General features: G+C 37.6%; 1 protein-coding gene across 18 annotated transcripts in view; it reads left to right on the top strand.

The window, feature by feature from the left end:
- MITF (melanocyte inducing transcription factor) overlaps positions 1-17,042 on the top strand; it is a 246,758-nt gene extending 229,716 nt beyond the window's left edge. For all 18 annotated transcript variants that reach the window (XM_008260922.5, XM_051852223.3, XM_070050609.2 and 15 more), the window contains 3 exons: positions 3,640-3,715; positions 7,315-7,462; positions 13,509-17,042. In XM_008260922.5, coding sequence (XP_008259144.1) covers positions 3,640-3,715; positions 7,315-7,462; positions 13,509-13,910 — 626 coding nt within the window. In that variant the 3' untranslated portion in view covers positions 13,911-17,042. The remainder of the gene's footprint in view (positions 1-3,639; positions 3,716-7,314; positions 7,463-13,508) is intronic.
- The last annotated feature ends 3,995 nt before the right edge of the window (positions 17,043-21,037 follow it).

Genomic DNA, 21,037 nt, shown 5'->3' with positions numbered 1-21,037 from the left:
TTTCCATTATAAAGGATGCTGCAGTAAACATTTTATACATGCCTCTGTGTACAGGAGAGTTAGTTTCTCTGGTTAGGCACTAGGAAACGGGATTGTGGAGTCCTAAAGGATGTTAGTTCTTACTTTTAACAGTTGCTACCTCCCCCAGTTTTCACTTCAGGTGTGAGAAGCTATATCATTTAACCAAAAGATATGGAATAGTAGTATCTCCAAGGTCCCCTCCAGCTTTCACATATTTTTACTCTGATAGTTCTAAAAAAAAAAAAAAAAAAAAAAAAAAAAAAAAAAAAAAACCTTAGAAATAAGATGATTATTGTCCAAAACTTCACGTCAGTGAGATATGGAAAACTAAGTTGGTTTTTGTCAAAACAACAAACTTTCAGACACCTGAGCTCTCAAGATCAAGTTCAGTGTTGTCAGTAAAGTACAAAGGTGATTAGGAGAGTTCTCTGAAGAGACAAAGGGAAGCCAAGGGGATGGTGTCTGGATGGGAATGGGACGTGGTGGATCAGTTGTAAGTTGGCTGACCAGAGAAGTGTAGGCTGAACCATTCATATATCTGGAGAACAAGTATTTTAGGCAGAGGGAACAGCTGCACCAAATCTTGAGTTTTATGGAGCGTGTCTGGCTTATTTGGGAATTAGGAAGAAGGCAGTGGGGCTAAAGGGGAGGAACCCAGATGAATCACAGTAGGGGCTGTGATTAGTAATGGGGGTGTGTGTGGCAGTGTTGTGGTACAGGTTAAGCTGCCACCTGTGATGCTGGCATCTCACGTGGGCTCTGGTTCCTGTCCTGACTGCTCCATTTCCAATCCAATTCCCTGCTAATGGCCTGGGAAAAGCAGTAGAAGGCCCTGCCACCCACATGGGAGACCTGGAAGAAGCTCCTGGCTCCTGGCTTTGGCCTGGGCCAGCTCTGACTATTGCAGCCATATGGGGAGTGAATCACAAGATGGAAGGTATCTATCTCTGTATCTCTCTCCCTCTCTCTCTGTAACTCTGACATTTAAATAAATAAATATTTTTAAATTATTTTTAAAGGTTTTATTTATTTATTTGAGAGGTAGCTGCAGTCAGAGGGAGAGACAGAAAAAAGGGTCTTTGATCCACTGGTTCACTCTCCAAATGGCCGCAATGGCCAGAGCTGGGCCAATCCAAAAACAAGAGCCAGGAGCTTCTTCAGGGTCTCCCACGTGGTTGCAGGAGCCCAAGCACTTGGGCCATCTTCTACTGCTTTCCCAGTCCATAGCAGAGAGCTGGATCAGAACAGGAGCAGCTGGGACACAAATCAGCACTACAGGCGGAGGCCTAGCCTACCATGCCACAGTGCAGGCCCCCTAAATAAGTAAATCTTAAAAAATAAAAATAATAAAGTAAAGAGGATGGAAAATGAGGTCAGAGGGATAGAAGCCCATCAGATCCTTCCAGGCCACCTTGAGGACTTTGCTTCTTTCGTGGTGAAATGGGAAGTGATTAGACAGTTTTGAGCAAAAGGTTGACATGTTCTGGCTTATGTTTTACCAAGATCCTTCTAGCTGCTCTATTTTAGGTAGACTAGAGAAGGTAAGGAGCAGCAGGCATGGGGCATGGCTGAGACGGAGATACCAGTGAGGAGTACAATCGTCCAGGCAAGAAATGAGGGATGGCATCTCTTAGGTAGCAGAAGAGCTTGGAAGTAGATTCTGGAAATAGTTTGAAGGTAGACCCAACAGATTTGATGATGGATCAGATATGGGATATGAGAGAATGAGAGATGCAGAATTTGATTCCAATATTCTGGTCTCAGGAACTGGAATTATGTAGCTACCATTGAGTGAGTTACCATGGCCTGTAGGTAGAGCTGATTTAATCAAAAAGGATCAGGAGCTTGTGTTTGGACTGTGCATTATACCTCCATGCAGAGACTTCTAGTAGTCTGAATTTCAGGGAGCTGTCTGGGCTGGAAATAAAAGTACAGGAGTCATTGGTATATATGTTACGAAATGAGATTACCAGAAAGCAAATGTAGAAAGAGAAGAGTTCCAAGGACCACGACCTGGGTGCACACATGCACCAACGTGTGTGTTTATTTTTAGAGCATAAGAATAATCACAAGGTATATGTAGGAAACTTAACATTGGGTCACAGGTGACTTTTGTTTCATTTTATGTATTTCAGTGTTTTCTGAACTTTTGTAATCATTATATAAACTCATGCTTCAGAGTTTTGGAGATGAGCTGGTAGGTCAGGGATTCAGAAATTTCTTCAGCACTACTGCCCATAACTTAGTGTTTTTATTTTATAAAAACCTAACGATAAGACATAGTGTTATATGTAGCTGATTAATCATTGAATAATCCCTCAGGCAAGACAAACTGAAATTTATATTGGGAAAGCAGTGAATAATCTAAGTGTACAGAATATTGGTGAGTCAAATGTAAATATAAGGATATTTAAAGTAAAGTATTAACAACATTAACCCAGTTTATTAGACCTTACATTCTTTGAAATTTATGTGCTAGACTAGGTAAATTACAACATCTATTAGCTCATATGATCTACCAGTTCATCCTTCCTTAAGGAGATGACAATGTAGTTGAACATATAGCTGGGTTTATAAAATAGGACTGTTGCTAAAATGCATGCTATACTTAAAACGCCAGGCTAAGTTTTAGTATGGTACTATCTGGTATAGTAGCCACTCACCACTTGTGCCTTTGGAGTCCTTGAAACATGACTGGTCCAAATTGAGATGCGTTTTAAATGCAAAGTACACTCAAGATTTCAAAACCTTAGTATGAAAAATTGTAAATATCTAATTTTTAAATTTTTATATTGATCACATATTGGATATAATGGGTTTAAGAAAACATTAAAGTTATTTTAACCTCTTTTTACTTTTTTGATGTAGCTACTAGATAATTTAAAATTATATAAGTAACATATTTCAGTGAGCAGTGCTGGGCTAGATCAGAGGTTTTTTTTTAATGGCCCAGGAGCTAAGCATGATTTCAGATGTTTACATGGTTCAAAAAAATCCTAATAAGAATATTTTGTGACATGGAAGTTTTATACAATTCAAATTTCAACATCATAAGTAAATTCTAATGGTTTTTATTAGTAGAGTTGCATTGCAAAAAGTTGTATTCAGTTATCATTATTGTATTTTTAATTGATCCAGTAAAAAATGTGAGTTGGTTTCCTCTGGTTATACAAGCACTTACATAGTATGTTCAGTTTTGCTGCTTCCCCACAAAGCCAGAAGTACTTAGGGAGGTTTTCCAGGTTTGCTGACCCCTGCTTTGCAGAATTGGGTTCAAATTTGGACTGTTCACCCATAATTAGTTGATGTCCTTGCCACATTCCTGATAGCTCCAAGGCAGTTTTGTCATTTGTAATTAAGGATAATAATTCTAATTCCAAATCAAACAAGGCATTATATAGCGAAGGGTTTGGTGGGTGATAAAGTTCTAAGCAAAGGTGGATTACTTTTTATAAGTGCTTTATTCTTAATATCAAATCACAGTTTAAGAAAAAAGAAGGTTCAGGTTTACATTGTTCTGACCTGGTGAAATTAATATGCACATGCCTTTAATGAGATAGGCTAAATGCATATGTGGCACTGTTACTAATAGCCCTTTCCTATGCTCTTTTCTTGAAGTTGAACGAAGAAGAAGATTTAACATAAATGACCGCATTAAAGAATTAGGTACTTTGATCCCCAAGTCAAATGATCCGTGAGTACAATTGCATGTTAATCTGCATCATATATTTTTTATACCTTAATGTTTTTTCATATGTTGCAAAAAAATGCAATTATAAAAACTAGGGTAAAGAAGTGTCCTCTCCCCTTTTAGTTCCGTTCCTAAATACTTTGTATACTTTTCTTTTGGTTAGTCTCATCAAACTAAAATTTTAAGAGAAATACACTGAATTGCACAAAAGAGCTATTGAACATGAGATGGTTAGCTAGGATTGTAAGGCTGTGGCTTTCTGAAATCTGGGAATCCTTGACAAACAAATACTTAGCTACCAAAAAACATCCTTTTACCAATTCATGCGGTGCAGAGATTTCAATAGCTGTTAAAACAAGATTTGTTGACTATTTGCTCTTAAACTTGAACAACACAAGGAGTCTTCAGAACGTGCCTGGAGAACATGTATTATTAAAATCACTATGCATGGGTTTAAAAAGGACTGCACCAGTATAAACGTATCTTTTAATTCCGTCTCCCCTGATATGTTGGAAGCACCCTCATAGCACCACGCTGGCACCGAGCAGTGCCTGCAGAGACTTCCAAGTTCAGTGATATTCAAGAGAAAAAGGTCAATAATTTTTATGAAAACTTGTATAGCCTCTAAATGTTTTCCCATTCTCAGGAAAAAAAAAAGTGATTTTTAAATCCTCTCATTAAGTGTAAGTCAGCTAATTTGGATTTAAGCTGCTGGTTTCCCTCTACTCCCTTTCAGAAATAACAGCTTTAATTTTCTCAAGTCTTTCCTACCAGCCCTATAGTCATCTGCAACGTCAGCATATAGGACAACAAATACACGATTTTTATCCATTAGAAATGGGCCCATTTGAAGGAAGGGGCTAGAGAATGTATATATTTTAAATGGCCCCCATAGGCATTCTATGAAATTAGCCTTTGAATATGACCTTTTAGCTACCTAATAAAATGTAAAGATGAAATCAAACATTATTCATGCAGAGCTTATTAGATTTGTTATTCACATTATTGTTGGGAACTTGTAACAAAATAAGATAAAACCATTACCTATTGTGAAGTGATTTTGATGAATGTGCAAGCACAATTTCCATCTTCAACATTTTGCTTTCCCAGGTTTCAAGGAAAGGCATTTTCAAACTCAAAACATTCAGTTCTCAGTTCTGCAGCACAAATTTATCCTACTAAAGGGCTATGACCTTCATTTCCTATAGTCAGTCTTGCATGATAGTTGAAATTGAATTCCCATTTTCCTGTTCTTTATCAGCTTTCACTTTTTAGCATATTCTTTTAAACTAAAGCATGTGAATCTCTTTAGTAGCATATTATGAAATTATTGGGCTGCAGTGAAAGCCTCTATTTGCATATCTTCTTTTTCCATTGTATTAGAATACTTATGTGTTTATAATCTGAATTGATAATGATCTTTAATTGTAGGCATTGTTTTAAGATAAAATAGACTATATATAATCTGTATGGTGGTTTTCCCACACCAGGTTTCTAGAATGTGCCTTGGGGATGCTATCAAAATACTTTCCTCTTACCCTCTGTTTCCCCAGAGCAAACCTGCTTTTGTTGTTCTTATATTGAAGACCTCTATACTGTTATGCATTTGTAAAAAAAAAAAAAAAAAGCGTCCCTTTCATTACAATAACAACAAAAACTTTGAAAACCCTCCCTTTAAACCTAAAAGTAAATTAAAAGTAAATTGATTAATTGGATTTCACAAAGAAGCAAAACCGAAGATACTTGATTTAAATAATTACTTCTTAAAAACTGAGTGGCTAAGGCAAACATTTAGCCTAGCAGATAAGATACCAGTTAAGATCCCTGCATCCCATTTTTCAGTGTCTGGTTCAATACCCAGTTCTGGCTTCTGACTCTAGCTTCCTGCTAATGCAGGAATGCCCTGGGAGGCAGCAGTAAGAGCTCAAAGAACTGTGCTCTTGCCACCCATGTGGGAGGCCTGCTTTGAGTTCCTGGCTTCCAGTTTCAGCCTCAGCCCAGCCCCGCCCAGGCCACTGCAGGCATTGGGAATGAACTAGCACACGGGAGCCCGTGTTCTCTCTCCTCCTTGCTTCTCTCTCAGTCTCTCCTCTTTGTCTCTTTTTTCTGTCTTTCTATCTCTGTGCCTCTCAAATAAATTTAATACATACACACACATACACACATAGACACACAAACTGAATGGCTACTTGAATACTGATTTCTCACTTTACTAGCCTAGGTAAGGCATCAGTCACTATAATTATGTTTCTCTCTGACTGCTAGTTTCTTTTACTTTGATTCCAGCTCTGAACATTAGCTCACTCTGGTATCTCAGGACACCTCCCTGGGTTGCCATCTTTGGTGCTGGGACCCCCGGGATCAACTCCAGAGAATTCTCAGGGGGCCGTCACTCTCCCTCTCTGGGAGAACTTCTGTTTTGTTCTTCGTCTAACCTATATGAGGTTCTGTTACTGTCATCCTTGTGATGAATATTGTCTATAAAAAGATTCAGATTATAGCAATATAAAGATATTACTTACAAAGTTCATTCACCTACATTGTGATGATGTTCTTATTTTCTCGTATATAAGTGCATTAGAGACATACTGGTTAGGAACTGAGAGGCACAGTACTCTGGCTACGTAGATTTAAATTCCCAAATAGTCTTTAACCAGGTGTCTGACCTTGGGAACAATACTTGTGTTCTTGTGTTTCATTTTTCTCATCTGTTAAAAAGGGGAGAGGGCATCAGAATATGCCTATCTAGTCTAGTTGTTCTGAGGATTCAGTTCCAAAAGAGAAAGAATGGTATAGTGATTTAGAGCAGAGAATCTAGCTAGGTTCCTTAGGTTTCCTGGTTCTGCCACTTCATAGTTGTGTGACCTTGGGAAAATTCCTTAATTTCTCTGTGCCTTAGTTTCTAGTCAATAAAATGGATACAATACTAGTTTCTACCTTTCAGACTGCTATGATTAAATGAATGGAAAGAACTCAAAAATACCTGATACATGATAAATGCTATTGAATATGGCCAATCTGTAATACTGTTTCAGTCATTGTGATTATTATGTTGGGCCCTTAACACAGTGTCTGCTTTGTTATTTGAATTATGTTCTAAATTTTATATAGCACATGACTATAAAGTCCCTTCTTTGAGTCCAGCAACGTGCCTATGAGGTTCGTTGTACAAGTATAACATCACCATTTCAGAGATAAGGGAATGGATACAGAGAGAGACTAGATAATAACTATTTATAACTATGTTTAAGAACATTAACTTTGTGAGCAACTGACCTAAATGTATTCTACCTATGACCTAAATTGATTCCACCATACTCTCTGACTCTTAATTCTGTATTCCATGACTCAGACGAGTTTAATTGCCTCTTTTTCAGCTTGTGCACAATGTCCACACAACACCAGGCGTTTGTGTTCAGCATAATATTGTATACAAAATAGGTCAACAGTGACCACCATGTGGCCAATGCTCAGTGAATGATGGCTGTTACTACTGTACATTTGTTGTAGCATCTTTTAAAAACTCAATGCTTTCAATATTGAATTCTCATTGAGTCTCAAATCCTGAAAAAAAAAGTCTGTTTCCTCCACTTTTATCACAGAGATATGCGCTGGAACAAGGGAACCATTCTAAAAGCATCCGTGGATTATATCCGAAAGTTGCAACGAGAACAGCAGCGTGCAAAAGAACTTGAAAACCGACAGAAGAAACTGGAGCACGCTAACCGGCATTTGTTGCTCAGAATACAGGTACCTGGCATGTGTTACGTGACGTTTACCACACGTTACTGGCTTCAAGATGGAAGAATATAATGAGCCATAAGGGAGTTGACTTTCATGGTCCTACTGCAGATGATCCTTGTTATTCTTGGATTCCACACCTGTGAATTTGCCAAGTTGTAACAGTTGTAAGCCCCACCCCCACCCCCAATGGGTACTCAGGCACTTTCATGGTGAGTCCTGGACATGTGCAGGGTGGCATAACAGAGTCGCCCATTGCGCTTGCTTCCAAGTAAGGTTGAACAAGCCTGGCTGAAGTCGATGCTTTGCCTTCTTGTTTCAGCTCTTACACTACAAACAAGTGTTCATTTCTTGGTCTGCCAAGTGTCATATTATCCACATTTTTGTGCCTTTGTTGGTGATTTCACTGTTTAAAGTGAAATTACTTTAAACAAGTATATTACTCAAGTGCCGTCTAGTGTTCCTAAGCATAAGAAGGCTGTGATGTGCACTATGAAGAAAATGCAGGTGTTAGTCTTTTTTTAGGCGTGAATTAAAACGCTGTTGGCTGAGAGTTCAGTGTTAATGAATCAATAACATAGGTCAGCCCAACATATCTGTGAGTTCTGCTGCACATATGAGGATTCACCCAACCTCAGGTTCAAAATTTTCCTGAACAGTATTTCTTTTTACTAAACATATGCATTTTTCCTTGTCGGTATTCCCTAAATAAGTCCCATAGCATTTACATTGTATTAAGTTTTCTAAGTAATCTACAGATGACTTAAAATATGTGGGAAGCAGTTATTTGGTCAGGGGGTTAAGACACCCACTGGGACTCCGGCAGCCTGCATCAGACTATGTGGGTTTGATCCCCTTTTCTGTCTCCTGACTACAGCTTCTTGCTAATGCAGACAGCACTGATGGCTCAAGTAATTGGATTCTTGCCATCCATGTGGGAAATCTGGATTGAGTTCTTGTGTCCTAGCTTCATCCGCGTGACCATCAAAAACATTTGGAGAGTGAATGAGTATTAGGAGCTCTTCCTATTTATTTCTCAAAGAAATAATTTAAAAATTTTTAAAAATAAACCATGTAGGAAGATGTGCATAGATTATATACAAATATGCCATTTTGTATGAGGCACTTGAACATCTGCGGATTTGGGTATCAGGCTAGGGGGCAGGGTACCTGGAACCAGTCTCCCATGGATATAAGGGATGACTACATATTAAATAAGGTGACTTTAAATAGAAACATTCATAAAATACAGTTACATGTTGGTTGGTTGGTGTAAATATTGTGACTGGAGACTCATTGGGACCCAAACCTATATTTCCTCTAGGAGCAGTCCTTCAGTATTCACTAATGTGGTGTTTACAACCACTTTATAGAACATAACTACCACAAAGAACGAGGGTTAACCCTGTATGCTAAATAAAAAGATGACTTAGTATTTGCAGGATGTAGGGAGCACTTGATGGCCAAAGGCTACGTTTATAGAGAACTTAAGAATACCCAGAATATTTTATGATAAGGACATATTTCTTGGAAATAGTTGTAGATGGTAGAATTATAGTGTGTGTGTGTGTGTGTGTGTGTGTGTCTTTAACCTAGATTATACAGACTTGGAGAAATATTAATTTTAATGCTAGATGTAATTTGTCCATCCTATCCAGTGAGTGTATGTGCCAGGATAAGCAGGAGGTGCCAGGTGCTCAGCTTCTCATTTTGAGTGGGAGAACGCAACTTCCTCTGAAACTCCCCTCAAAAACTGACTCTTTGTTATTGATTAAAAGGGCTTGAAAGGGTAATTTTACTTGTATGTGGACTGTGAACACAACCTACCCTTAACAGCTAATGGGACTGTATCAGGAGTGGGCATTTGGCCTGGCAGTAAGACACCTGTGCCCCACATTGCACAACCTGTGTTAGAGTTCTCGTTCCAGCTCTCGACTTCAGCCTTGTGCTAATGCAGACCCTGAAGCAGCAGTGGTGGCTCAGGTGATTGGATTCCTGTCAATCATATGAGACTTGGATTGAGTTCCTAGCTCTTGGCTTTGGCCCCTGCCCCCTCCAGGCAAGAGGGCATCTGGAGGTGAACCAGCAGTCAGCAGCTTGCTGTCACTTGGCCTCTCCAAAAAAAACAAACCAAAAAACTATATGTTCTTCTTGGTAAGGTGGACCTAATTTAACTAGATTTTGCCGTAGAGCAAGGGTTGTTTTTCAGGTTTCCAGTGCAAATATTCAAGGAGATTTTTCATAGAAAGGCAATAAAGTATGACATGTTAGATACTATGGTGTTCCACCTAATGGTGTTCATCTGGACTTTGAACTTACTGAGTAGGGCACTTTATTTATAATAATGAGCTCCAATCTTCTAAATGCTCCCCAACACATCACATTTGGCGAATGTCGTATTTAATCTACAACAACGACCCTCAGCCATGGAGTAGGGAGACAGAAAGCAGCTCTTCTCTGGGGTTGCTTTTTAGAATTTGAGTAGTGAAGTGAAGTTTGTACATAATATGAAAATCTCCCTTTCTCCTTCATCCCACCCTCTTTGGTCTCTGTTGTTTATATCCCAGTTCTTTAATAAGTAGCCATAGGTATCTAATCTCTTGTACTTGATATACTCATTTATAAAAGAAGCTTACATTGCTGTTTTATTTCCTTACACAAGTATTAAAATCCAACAACTATTTTGAGAGAGAATCTAGTTTTATTTTATAGCTCCAAACATGTATGTTCATGTGAAACTTGAATATTGTGAAATATGTGCCTTAGAAATCTCATGGTGATGATATCTTGATTTTCATCCAGTCTCCTTTAGAACTTATCATAGAAACATCATTAGTTAGGAAAGCTCTGTGATGAAATAAAGCCATAGTTCTCTTAGAAAACTAAGTAACACTTTAATCAGATGATAAACATCTTAATTGAGGAACAAAGAATCTGAGTAAAGTGTTTGTCTCTCCTGGTCCAAATTAATTTTTTTTTCCAAAAAGACAAACTGCATGCGTGGAGGTATGGTTCTGATTAGCATGGTGCTATCAGAACTGCCACAGTCCATGTTTTCATTTTCACTCTTAAGTGATGCATGCACAAATTTTCACAGAAGAAAGAGCATAAAACCTTAATATGTAATGGAACTGCCATTTTTCTTAAACAGCCCAGGGCTTTAAAATTATGCCTGGAGAGACTTGTGTCTCTGGAGGTTGTCTAAAGTATAGACACTATGGGACATCTCAGGCACCCGTCTCCTACTTGTATCTAATACAGAGAAAGATCTTACGGATGCAGCAGACTTTAATATAGGCTGTGCATGACTTTTGGGGGGCACATGTATGTCTAGGCCTGTGGCCAAAGGTTTAGAGTCCACGTCATGTGGAAAATACTTTCCCTAAAGGTCAAGGCCTCCCTCCTTGGCGTGCTGACAACTGCCTTCTTCCTACATCAGCACATAGCCTTCCCTCTGTGTGTGTCTGTCTCCTAATCTCTTCTTTTTATAAAGACACCAGTTTTATGGGATTAGGATCCACTCTATGCCCTGTTCCCCTTTAATCTCATTACCTCTTTAAAGACCCTGTCACATCCCACAGTCCTGGGGGTTAGGACTTCAACATAAGAATTTGGGGTGGGGCAGTCACAATTCAGCCCATACTAACAACATAAGTGAAGAATAAGCAGGAAGAAATTATTCATCTTATAGAAAAATTTATTGAAATAAAAACTCATTTCTCTCTGCCATGGAGAGCTGAGTTAAATGATACTTCTATTTTTTTAAAAGATTTATTTATTTACTTGAATGTCAGAGTTACACAGAGAGAGAAGGAGAGGCAGAGAAGGAGAGAGAGGTCTTCCATCCACTGTTTCACTCTCCAATTGGCCGCAATGGCTGGAGCTGTGCCAGTCCGAAGCCAGGAGCCAGGAACTTCCTCTGGGTCTCCTATTCAGTTGCAGGGGCTCAAGGACTTGGGCCATCTTCTGCTGCTATCCCAGGCCATAGCAGAGAGCTGGATCGGAAGTAGAGCAGCCAGGATTCCAACTGGTGCCCATATGGGATGCCAGCACTGAGGGCGGCGGCTTTACTCATTACGCCACACTGCCGGCCCCCAAATGATACTTCTAAAACTTTAGTTACTTACATAGAACCTTCACAACTTTTTCATCACTACCTGTGCTATTTTAGTTTATGACACCACTTAGTGTCTTAGTAATTTTTCACCAAAGAAATAAACTCCTACTTCCATTAGGTCCAAATAACTTATTAAGTATCAGGTCCTAGCAACTAAGTATCTACTTGAAAAAATAAAACATATAAATGGGAAAAAAAATGGGATTTTGATTTAACTTTAATTTTTTAAAAGTTATTTCTTATGAGGAGGGCATTTGGTATAGCAGTTAAGATACCACTTGAGATGCCTGTGTTCCATACCAGAGTACATGCGTTCGTGTCCTGGCTCTGCTTCTGCTTTCAGCTTCTTACTAATGTGCATCCTGGGAGCAGATGATGGTTCAAATACTTGGGTCCTGCCAACCCATGAGGGAGACTCGTATTAAATTATAGGGTCCTAGCCTCAGGCTGGCCCAACACTAGCTGTTGTGTGCATTTTGAGTAAGCAAATAAAATGGAAGATATGTCTCTGTTTCTCTGCCTTTCAAATAAGTTTTTAGAAATTTAAGCTTTTAATTCCATTTTTCCATGTCTTTAATATTTTTATTTTTTATGTTTTTAAATTTTATATTTGTTGAGAGACAGAGAGAGGGATTCTATCTACTGATTCACTCCCTAAATGCTCACAGCAGCCAGGACTATATGAGGAGCAGGAGATGCAGTCCAGGTCTCTCACATGGGAGGCAGGAACCCAGTTACTTGAGCTATCACCATATGCTTACCAGGGGTCTACATTAGCAGGATGCAAGAGTTGGGAACTGTGGGATACAGGCATTTTAACTACCAGGTCAAATATCCTCCCTGAAATTTTTATTTCAAACAACCTTATTACTTACCAATAGGACATGTATGACTTTCGAGCTATGCATAACTCCTAGAACTGCAGAATCAGACTGGATAACATACTCATGTTGCCCATTCCATATTGATGTTCACAGGGTACATTTTTTTTTTTTTTCATGGCAGCAACCACCAGAAACCCAGCTTTGCAATGTTACTATGTGATCAAAAAGTATGTAGCATAGTCTCTCTTGCTGAAATGGAGAATCATCCTGAATTCTCAAGGTGCTATTACCATTTTCCTTCAAATCTAAAAATTTTTCCCAGTAGCCCATAAGTTCATTTTTCATACCTTTGGGTAAAAGTGCAATTTGGACACCATGGGACATTATTGCCATTTACTGAATATTTACCGTTTGTCAATTCATGTTTAAAATTTTTATTGTTATATTTCCTAATTTATCCTCATTTTAAACATTAATATCTGTGAGACTATTTTTAATATATACCATCTAAAAAATCCTTTCAAGTACTACTAGTGGTTACCTCTATACTTCATGAATTAGAGTTTATTAACTTAAAGAAATTAAAAACATTTATTTTGAAAACTTATTGTCTTTCTTCTAAGTGTCTGAAGTTTTTTTCAAAGACATTTTAGAGCAGTTTTAGGTTTATAGCAAAATGCATTGGAACCTACAGAGATTTCCCATATACTTACTTCTTACTCCCACACATGCTCAGTGGCCCCCACTCAACCTCCCTCACCAGAATGGTATGTGTGAACATACACTGACGTTTCAGTATCCTCCCAAAGTCTGTAATTTTTCAAATTTTTAAAAGAAATTTGCTCAACATCTAATACTTCTTTTATATAACATATAATACATTATTGTGAACTCAGCTGCCCCACTGTGCTATGGAACACTAGAACTTACTACTTCTTTCTGTTTTTGGTGCCTGTTCTCCAAATTCCATCCAATCAGCATTCACTCTTGGTACTGTAGAACATGCAAGTTTGGACAAATGTGTAATGCATATATGAACCAGAGTTGTCTTGCTGCCCTCAAAATTCTTTGTGTTCAGCCTGATTCCAGTGTCTGACTTTGACTTTTATTACAGGAACTTGAAATGCAGGCTCGAGCTCATGGACTTTCCCTTATCCCGTCCACGGGTCTCTGCTCTCCAGATTTGGTAAATCGGATCATCAAGCAAGAACCTGTTCTTGAGAACTGCAACCAAGAACTCCTGCAGCATCATGCAGACCTAACTTGTTCCACAACTCTCGATCTCACAGATGGTACCATCACCTTCAACAATGGCCTTGGAACTGGGACTGAGAGCAGCCAAGCCTATGGTGTTCCCACAAAAATGGGATCCAAACTGGAAGACATCCTGATGGACGATACTCTTTCTCCTGCTGGAGTCACGGATCCGCTCCTCTCATCAGTGTCCCCTGGAGCTTCTAAAACAAGCAGCCGTCGGAGCAGTATGAGCATGGAAGAAACTGAGCATGCTTGTTAGCCAGACTCAGCCCTGTGTTCTCACAGACTGCTTCCTATCTCGATCAGATTTCATAATTTACCTGAAGGGGTTTTCTTGATAATTTTCCTTTAATATGAAATTTTTTTCATGCTTTATGGATAGCCCAGGAAATATTTTATTTTTTAGAATTTTATGAAACAGACTTGTATATTCTATTTTGCAACTACAAATGCCTCCAAAGTATTGTACAGTAAGTGTGCCATATCTGTGAACTGAATTTGCCATAGACTTGAGCTTTCTGAGCAAGAGGAATTTGCATCAGAGAAATGTCTGTCCATTTTCATTCAGGGGAAACTTGATCTGAGATTTTTATGCCTGTGACTTCCTTGGAAATTAAATGTAAAGTTTAATTGAAAGTGTAAAGCAACTAAAAGAGAGAAAGAAAGAAAGTTAGGAGAGAGAGAGAGAGAGAGAGAGAAAAGGAGACAGGGATCCATACTCTTTTCCATTTTATAAATGCATTGATTCATTGGTACTGCCTTAAAGATCCAGTACCCTTCTAGCATCATTTAGCTTTATATTGCAAACTATTTAAAGAACTACTATATCTTGTAAAAGACCAAAAAAGAAGAAGAAAAAAAAAAGAGCAACCATTTTCATGAAGATTGTTTTGTCAAAAACCATGACTAAATGACTGATACCAACACAAGGTGAAGGGTGTTAGACCCAGGCTCTGAAACAGTCAAGTCTTACTGTTTTCTTCTGTGCTGTTACAGTTTTCTTCATTACTGAATTGATGAGTGTCATTCAGTTTTTCATAAGGTGGACTTTATTTTGGAATGGAAATGAATGTCCTCTCAAAGTACAATATTGAGGAGCACTGAAAGTTTGTTTTGCTTTTTGTTTCCATTTTTGGTTTTGATAAGACAGCTGAACTGGGCATATTTCTAATTGGCTTTACTATTTTTGTTTTTAAATTATGTTTTATTCATTTGATTTGTACAGATTCTTTATTATCATTGTTCTTTTCAATATGTTTGTATTAATTTTTAAGAATATGCATCTTAAAATGGCAGGTTTTCAATATTTTTACAACTCACTGGTGGTTTTCCGCATTCTTTGTACACCCAGGAAAGAAAACTTTTATGCAAGGTCTTGTGCTTAAAGAGAGCTTTGCAGATATTTTGTATATTACAATCTCATTCAAAACTGGTTTTCAATACACATTTAAGGTATAGTACTAGTAGGTTAAAACCAAGCTTTCTAGAAAGAATTAACTTACATATTTATTTTTAGAATATAAAAATAGCAACATTCTTGGAAACATAACCATAGCATTCTATGCCCGTGATGATCATTTAAATTGGGGTTTTATTTCAGCAAATCTGCTGAATTTTTTTAAAGAGAAAAATACTGTATTGGCAAATTACTGTTACTTGATAACAATGTTTTAACAAGCAGCAGTGTTGTAAAGGTAGTTGCAGTGCATTATCTACTTGTGTAGCCCTATGCAATAACAGTAGTGTTACATGTATCAAGCCTAGATATTTTGTACAGATGTCATAGAGTGTTAGGAGCCAGGCTGTTGAATGGGGTTACTCAGAAGCAGCCTACAGTTGAATAGTGACTGGTACAAAGCATATCCATTCAGAATGAAGTGCCTTAAATAGAGCAGTAGTCTTCTGGGGACTAGCACTGACTGAACTGTAATGTAGGAGAAAGTTTCAAGGTGGTATTAGTAGTTCAGAGGAATGTATAGCGTGGTGCCTATGTAGACAATATAAGAGCTTCCAATTTTCATTCAGATATTTTTAATATTAAATATATTTAGGGACTGAGTGCCAACTTCTTTCATCAGGAAACCCTATTCAGGAGGGTTTTTTTTTTTAAGTGTTTAAATGTCAAATGTGAATTGGTGGTGGGTGATGGAGGGGTCAGAGAGAAGTGATTGTCAGATGTTTGAATGATGGCTTAGGTGAAAATAATCAATTGTGTAGATCCCATGCACGTTGGGCAATGAGAATCCTTGGAAACATTGATGATGCTATCAGTTTTATAGCTTTATTACAGGGGGTAGAGAAAGTTAGCTCCCGTGCTTTCAACTCCCTTACTTATATAGCTCTTTTCCTAGAATAGCAATGCAAATCTGCATGAACAGCTAATTGTACCATAGTATTCATTGATACAATCATAGCATTGTCTATTTTTCTCTTCATATTTATATAAGGGGAGGGACTGGGTGCAAAAGCCGAAGACCTTGATGCTAATTTTCCTTAGTTGATTTTGAGGGTTTTTAGAAATAGAGCAAGATTGAGTAACCCGTGGCCGAGGTGATGTGGCCATGGGTAGGCAACCATATGAAAAGCTTTGTTGAGAGCAAGTATGGCATCTTGTACCACTGCCCTGACTCTTGCAACTCTGGAGCTTGACATCACCTGTTTTTCCCAACCCCTTCTGAAGAGACAATTTTTGGGGAGTGACAGGTGAGCAAGTCCAGGAGGATGCTGCAACACTGGGGGTGGTTTTATTTATTTCTTTATTGCCAAATAGAATGTGGATTCGTTTTAGGGACTAGTTAAGCCAAGAGGCAGTGGTTTGGGCTTCTTGTCTGTAACAAGAAAATGATCTGCACCACCTCCCCCACGCCTCTGGGTGCAGAATTCTCACTCGGGGTTGGACCTCCATATGGGGTGTCCAAAATGCCAAATTGTTCACCTGCCTCCATGTAAGGCAATGGAAATACCAAACCTTCTGACTTTGCCAAAAAACATACAGCCAACCTAACCTGGTCATGCCTTGGATGACAGAGTTCTTTCTGGTTGTTTTTAAACAATAAAGCAATAAGAACAAATTTTAAGAAAACATAAAAAGTTAAAAGACATAAAGCACAAAGGAATGCACTTACTAATATTTTTGAAAAATGCACTGGGGAGAAGTTGATATTGATAAGAGTATAAAATAAACCCTATTTCTTGATTTTAAAAACATGACAAATGACTGTCTCTTGTGGACGCTTGGTACTGTAATGTTAATAATAGCCACCTGCTGTTGGATGCAGCAATAATTTCTGTATGGTCCATAGCACTGTATTTTATGGATCAATATTCATGTATCCAATGAAACAACTGAACTGTTGTTCTTGATAGCCTCATTAAAGCATTTGGTTTTTCACATAGTGCTGGCCAGTTGTGTTAATTACAGTTTTGAATGTTGTTTGCCTTATCAAAAAATAGTAGTGTACATTTTCTTCTAATTTAATGAATAAGAAATTGCATGAAAATTTTTAAAATGCCACTGAGTACTTTTTTTTTTTGTCTTAAATGCCACTCTAAGATGTTGCTTTTCAGTTTTAAACACTTTTGATTACTTTATGACTTGCACTCAGATGAACATAATTATGCAGCTTTTCTTTCCCCCTCTGAATTTGGGGAGATTTTAAACTCCCAAATGCCAAGAATTCATTTTACCTATAGGAGTTTTATTTAAAGGGTTTCAGTGAGAGGTGGCTTTACAAAAAGAGAAATTGTCAGAGAAACCCTTGCATATTTACAGAAAAGATATTGGGTTTTTAAAATACAAATTTACAACAATGAAAGCTTAATATACCCAGGCTGCCAGCTCTTGACTCTTTTTTTTTTTTATACAGTACTTAAGAATCATTTGATAAATGTTGGATGTGAATTGGGAAGTGTCAGACAAAACATGTCTTTATTCCCTAGCCAGACCTTAAACTTCTGCCCTTTTAGAAAAAATATTCTGTTTTAACCTCTGGAGAAAATGAGCAAGAAACTTCCTGTAATGCTTCTAATCTGTCAGCTTTTTCTTAAGTCTAATTTTTCTTGAAATTATAATACACAGTAATTGAGGCCTTTCTTTTTCAGAGTTATTTGAATTATTTATATTTCCCATAGAAATATGACTGTATGAAGTTTCAAAAATGTGTGAAAGTAGGAAGATTTCCTCTCTGAACAAGAGAATTTTTGGGGGCAAATAAAAAGCAGGTGAGTTGAAAGTTGGATCTTTTCCTCTCAGGAGAGTTCAGTAGTATGACTTTAACCCAAGTTTCTGCCCTGGAACCTGTCTATTAGCAGTCATTTCATAGCCATGAAGATCATGAACATCCAGCTTCCACCATACCCATATGTGCACACTCCATGTAATTATTTATTAAGGCAATGTAACTTGAACATCTGACATTCACCTACAATTTCGTAAACTCTGTCATATATAAGACATATTTCTTGAAATTTTTACATAGTCAATCTTCTAAAAAATTAAGTCCATGAAATGATAAAGCATGGGTTCCTGGCTAAACTTTCTTTGAAACTTTGCCCATTTCCAGCTATGTGATTTTGAGCCAGTTAATTTGGCCTCCCTGTGCCTTGATTTCCATTCTGTTTATTGGAAATAATAATAGTAGCTACCACAGACTGGTCTTGTGAACACCATTCAAGTTGAGTACACTAGCCCATAGTAAATGCTCAGTAAATGGTAGTCATTTTTATAGTATGATCATAATCACGTTTATTGTTAAAACTGAAAATACTTTTCAGGAGTAGGAATTTGGTAACATGGTTAAAATGTCATTTGGGATGCCCACATCCCATATCAGGATACCCAGGTGTGAGTCTTGGCTTTGCTCTTTGCCCCAGCTTCCTGCTAGTACACATTGTAGTAGACAGCAGGTGATGGCTCAAGTGTCCGGGTCCCTGCCACTCAAATGGAAGGCTTAGATTACATTCCTGGCTCCTGGTTTCAGCTTGATCCAACCCAGGTTATTTGAGGAATGAACCAGTAGATGGGGGACCTCTGCCTATCTGTCTGCCTTTCAAATTAAATAAATATTACTTTAAAAATAAAATGTTTTTGGGATCCTCCCAAGCCATCCTATGAATCAGCAGTGACATAGATGCCACATTTGGAGAAACACTGCATTGTAACTAGCATTAGTCTAATATTTGTGTGATTTGGCAAAGGCAACAAGAGCCATGGGCTAGTCTGGTGAAGAGGACCTGGGGTTAGAATCTTTTACAGAATCAATATTAAACCCAACTTATCACATTTAGAAAGCATCTTCAGTGCAAATGACCTAAAATCTACATTGTGTTATATCCATATACTTTGCATATGTGCTGCTGCCATGAGAGTAATTATACTACATTATTTCCAGAAAATATGCCTTGCTGAGGCTGAAATCATTATCATATTCCCTAGAGAATTAAACTTGGTAATCCTTTGTGATATGCACTGATGTTATATAGCTAAGTGTGGTGTCTTGACTATATCCTGTCTGTTCACTTTCCTATCAATATTGAAATATTTTTTCAGAGTTTTATTTTCAAATTGTGCTTAGATGTGATCAGTTCTTTAGAATACCATCTGAGGAGTTAATCTTCAAAATCTAGACCATATAAATGCACCTTTAGAATTATTCTGTTTATGTGTGTGTGCGTGTGTGTGTGTGCACGCGTGTGTGTGCCAAGATTTAACACCCAGCCATGAGGAAAGGTCATTTAAGGGGAGTACTGTAAAGTTAGAATTTCATTTTATTTAGAGAGAAGTGATGATGATTTATTAACTTTTGAGCCATACTGAGGCTCAAAAGCAGTGGCTTCATGAATTCACAATCTACATCTTGCACAAAGTATAAACGAAGATGCTACCATTATCTCATTTCTCCTAAGAGGCATGTAAGGCACCCCATTCAAAGAAATTAAACAGTACATTTGACATATTAAAACTGTTAATTCCTGTACACACATAACATGGGTAATCATATCTGTGTTCTTTTGAGCCTATTACCTATACCAGATATACTGGAAAGTAATGTGAGTATACACAAAATCAAATAAATCTTAGCAACACATCGCAATGGTAAAGACAGTTTGCTTTGAAAAATTTGCATTTTAAATTTCTAATTATGGAATCAGTTGAAGATATATCCAAATGGGTGCAATTGTCACTCAAAATTCCTTACATATTATTCAGGCAGCAAAATCTGTGTAGATAGAAACCACTAAACTAGTGTTTCCCAAACTTTGCTTTATGGAACTAGTTTCACAAGCTGTTCAAAAAACCTTGGAGAATGGGAGTTTGGAGGTGGGGCTGGGAGGCGAAATGCTGTAGTTAATTTTGAGAAAGTTAACTTGGGGAAATGCTGGGCTAAACAAATTTGAACAGGCATCTCTACTGTAAGACTTCTCACATTCTAAAATATGCTAATGTGCCTTGAGAGTTTTCAGGACTGGGAATAGTATATCATGTTTCTCAATCTTATTTGGCCATGGGAGTGTGTGTGTGTGCATGTGTGTGTGTATCTGCACACACACACGTGCTCACTTGTATATCCCCATGTGTAGAACACTTGTTAGTGGTTCCAAGGACCATAGTTTGGTAAATTTTACAGATATTAGATAGCAATAAAAAAAACTTCTATTTGTATATGATGCTGCAGGAAGAAATAATTGTCATTAAGATTCATTGGTCCTAAAAAGACAAATTAACCTAGGGTTTCATCTCCAATGAAAATATGGAATTCTGGTTATGGAAACTATTGCTATTTAAAATATCTTATTCTCCAGTTTAGGAAGTAGTGTGTATTTATTGTCAATGAAAATACAAGTATTAGTAATACATACATTCAATGTACCTTTTCTATGGTAAAACTAAAAGGATGTTATATTGCATGACTCCCACTTTTTAAAATATGGACAACCTAACGTTTGGGATGTAAGGTGGTGATCTTGGCTACAGGATATAATTGGTTTTTAATTTTAGGTCCTGATCATGGGTTTTTGGTAGAATAGCATTAGGAAGAATTATATGGCACTAAATATGACATAGAGTTGTCTATGATTTCTTCTTTTAAGGGAGGTAAGTCCTAACAGATGGATTGGATTGTATCTGAAAAGATGTTAATTGGTAGTGAGCCAGTCCACGAAAGATGGATGAATCATGCACTTGCAGTATATTAGAGTACATACAAACATTGTTATAGAATTTAAAAACCCGAATTACACAGCCTGAGGATATATATTTTTTATTGGCACCTTTTCTCTACTCCTTGCAGATGAGATAAGAGATTTCCTTCATTTGGTATCTTTTTCAAAGTATATTTTTTTCAACCTCTAGCCTGCCCAAAGAGTACATGGTGAACAGAGGAATAC

This window comes from Oryctolagus cuniculus, chromosome 10 (assembly GCF_051225735.1).
Source record: "Oryctolagus cuniculus isolate XC-2025 breed Fujian yellow rabbit chromosome 10, ASM5122573v1, whole genome shotgun sequence".
NCBI classification, from domain to species: domain Eukaryota; kingdom Metazoa; phylum Chordata; class Mammalia; order Lagomorpha; family Leporidae; genus Oryctolagus; species Oryctolagus cuniculus.
This window is presented reverse-complemented; position numbering and strand designations above follow the sequence as displayed.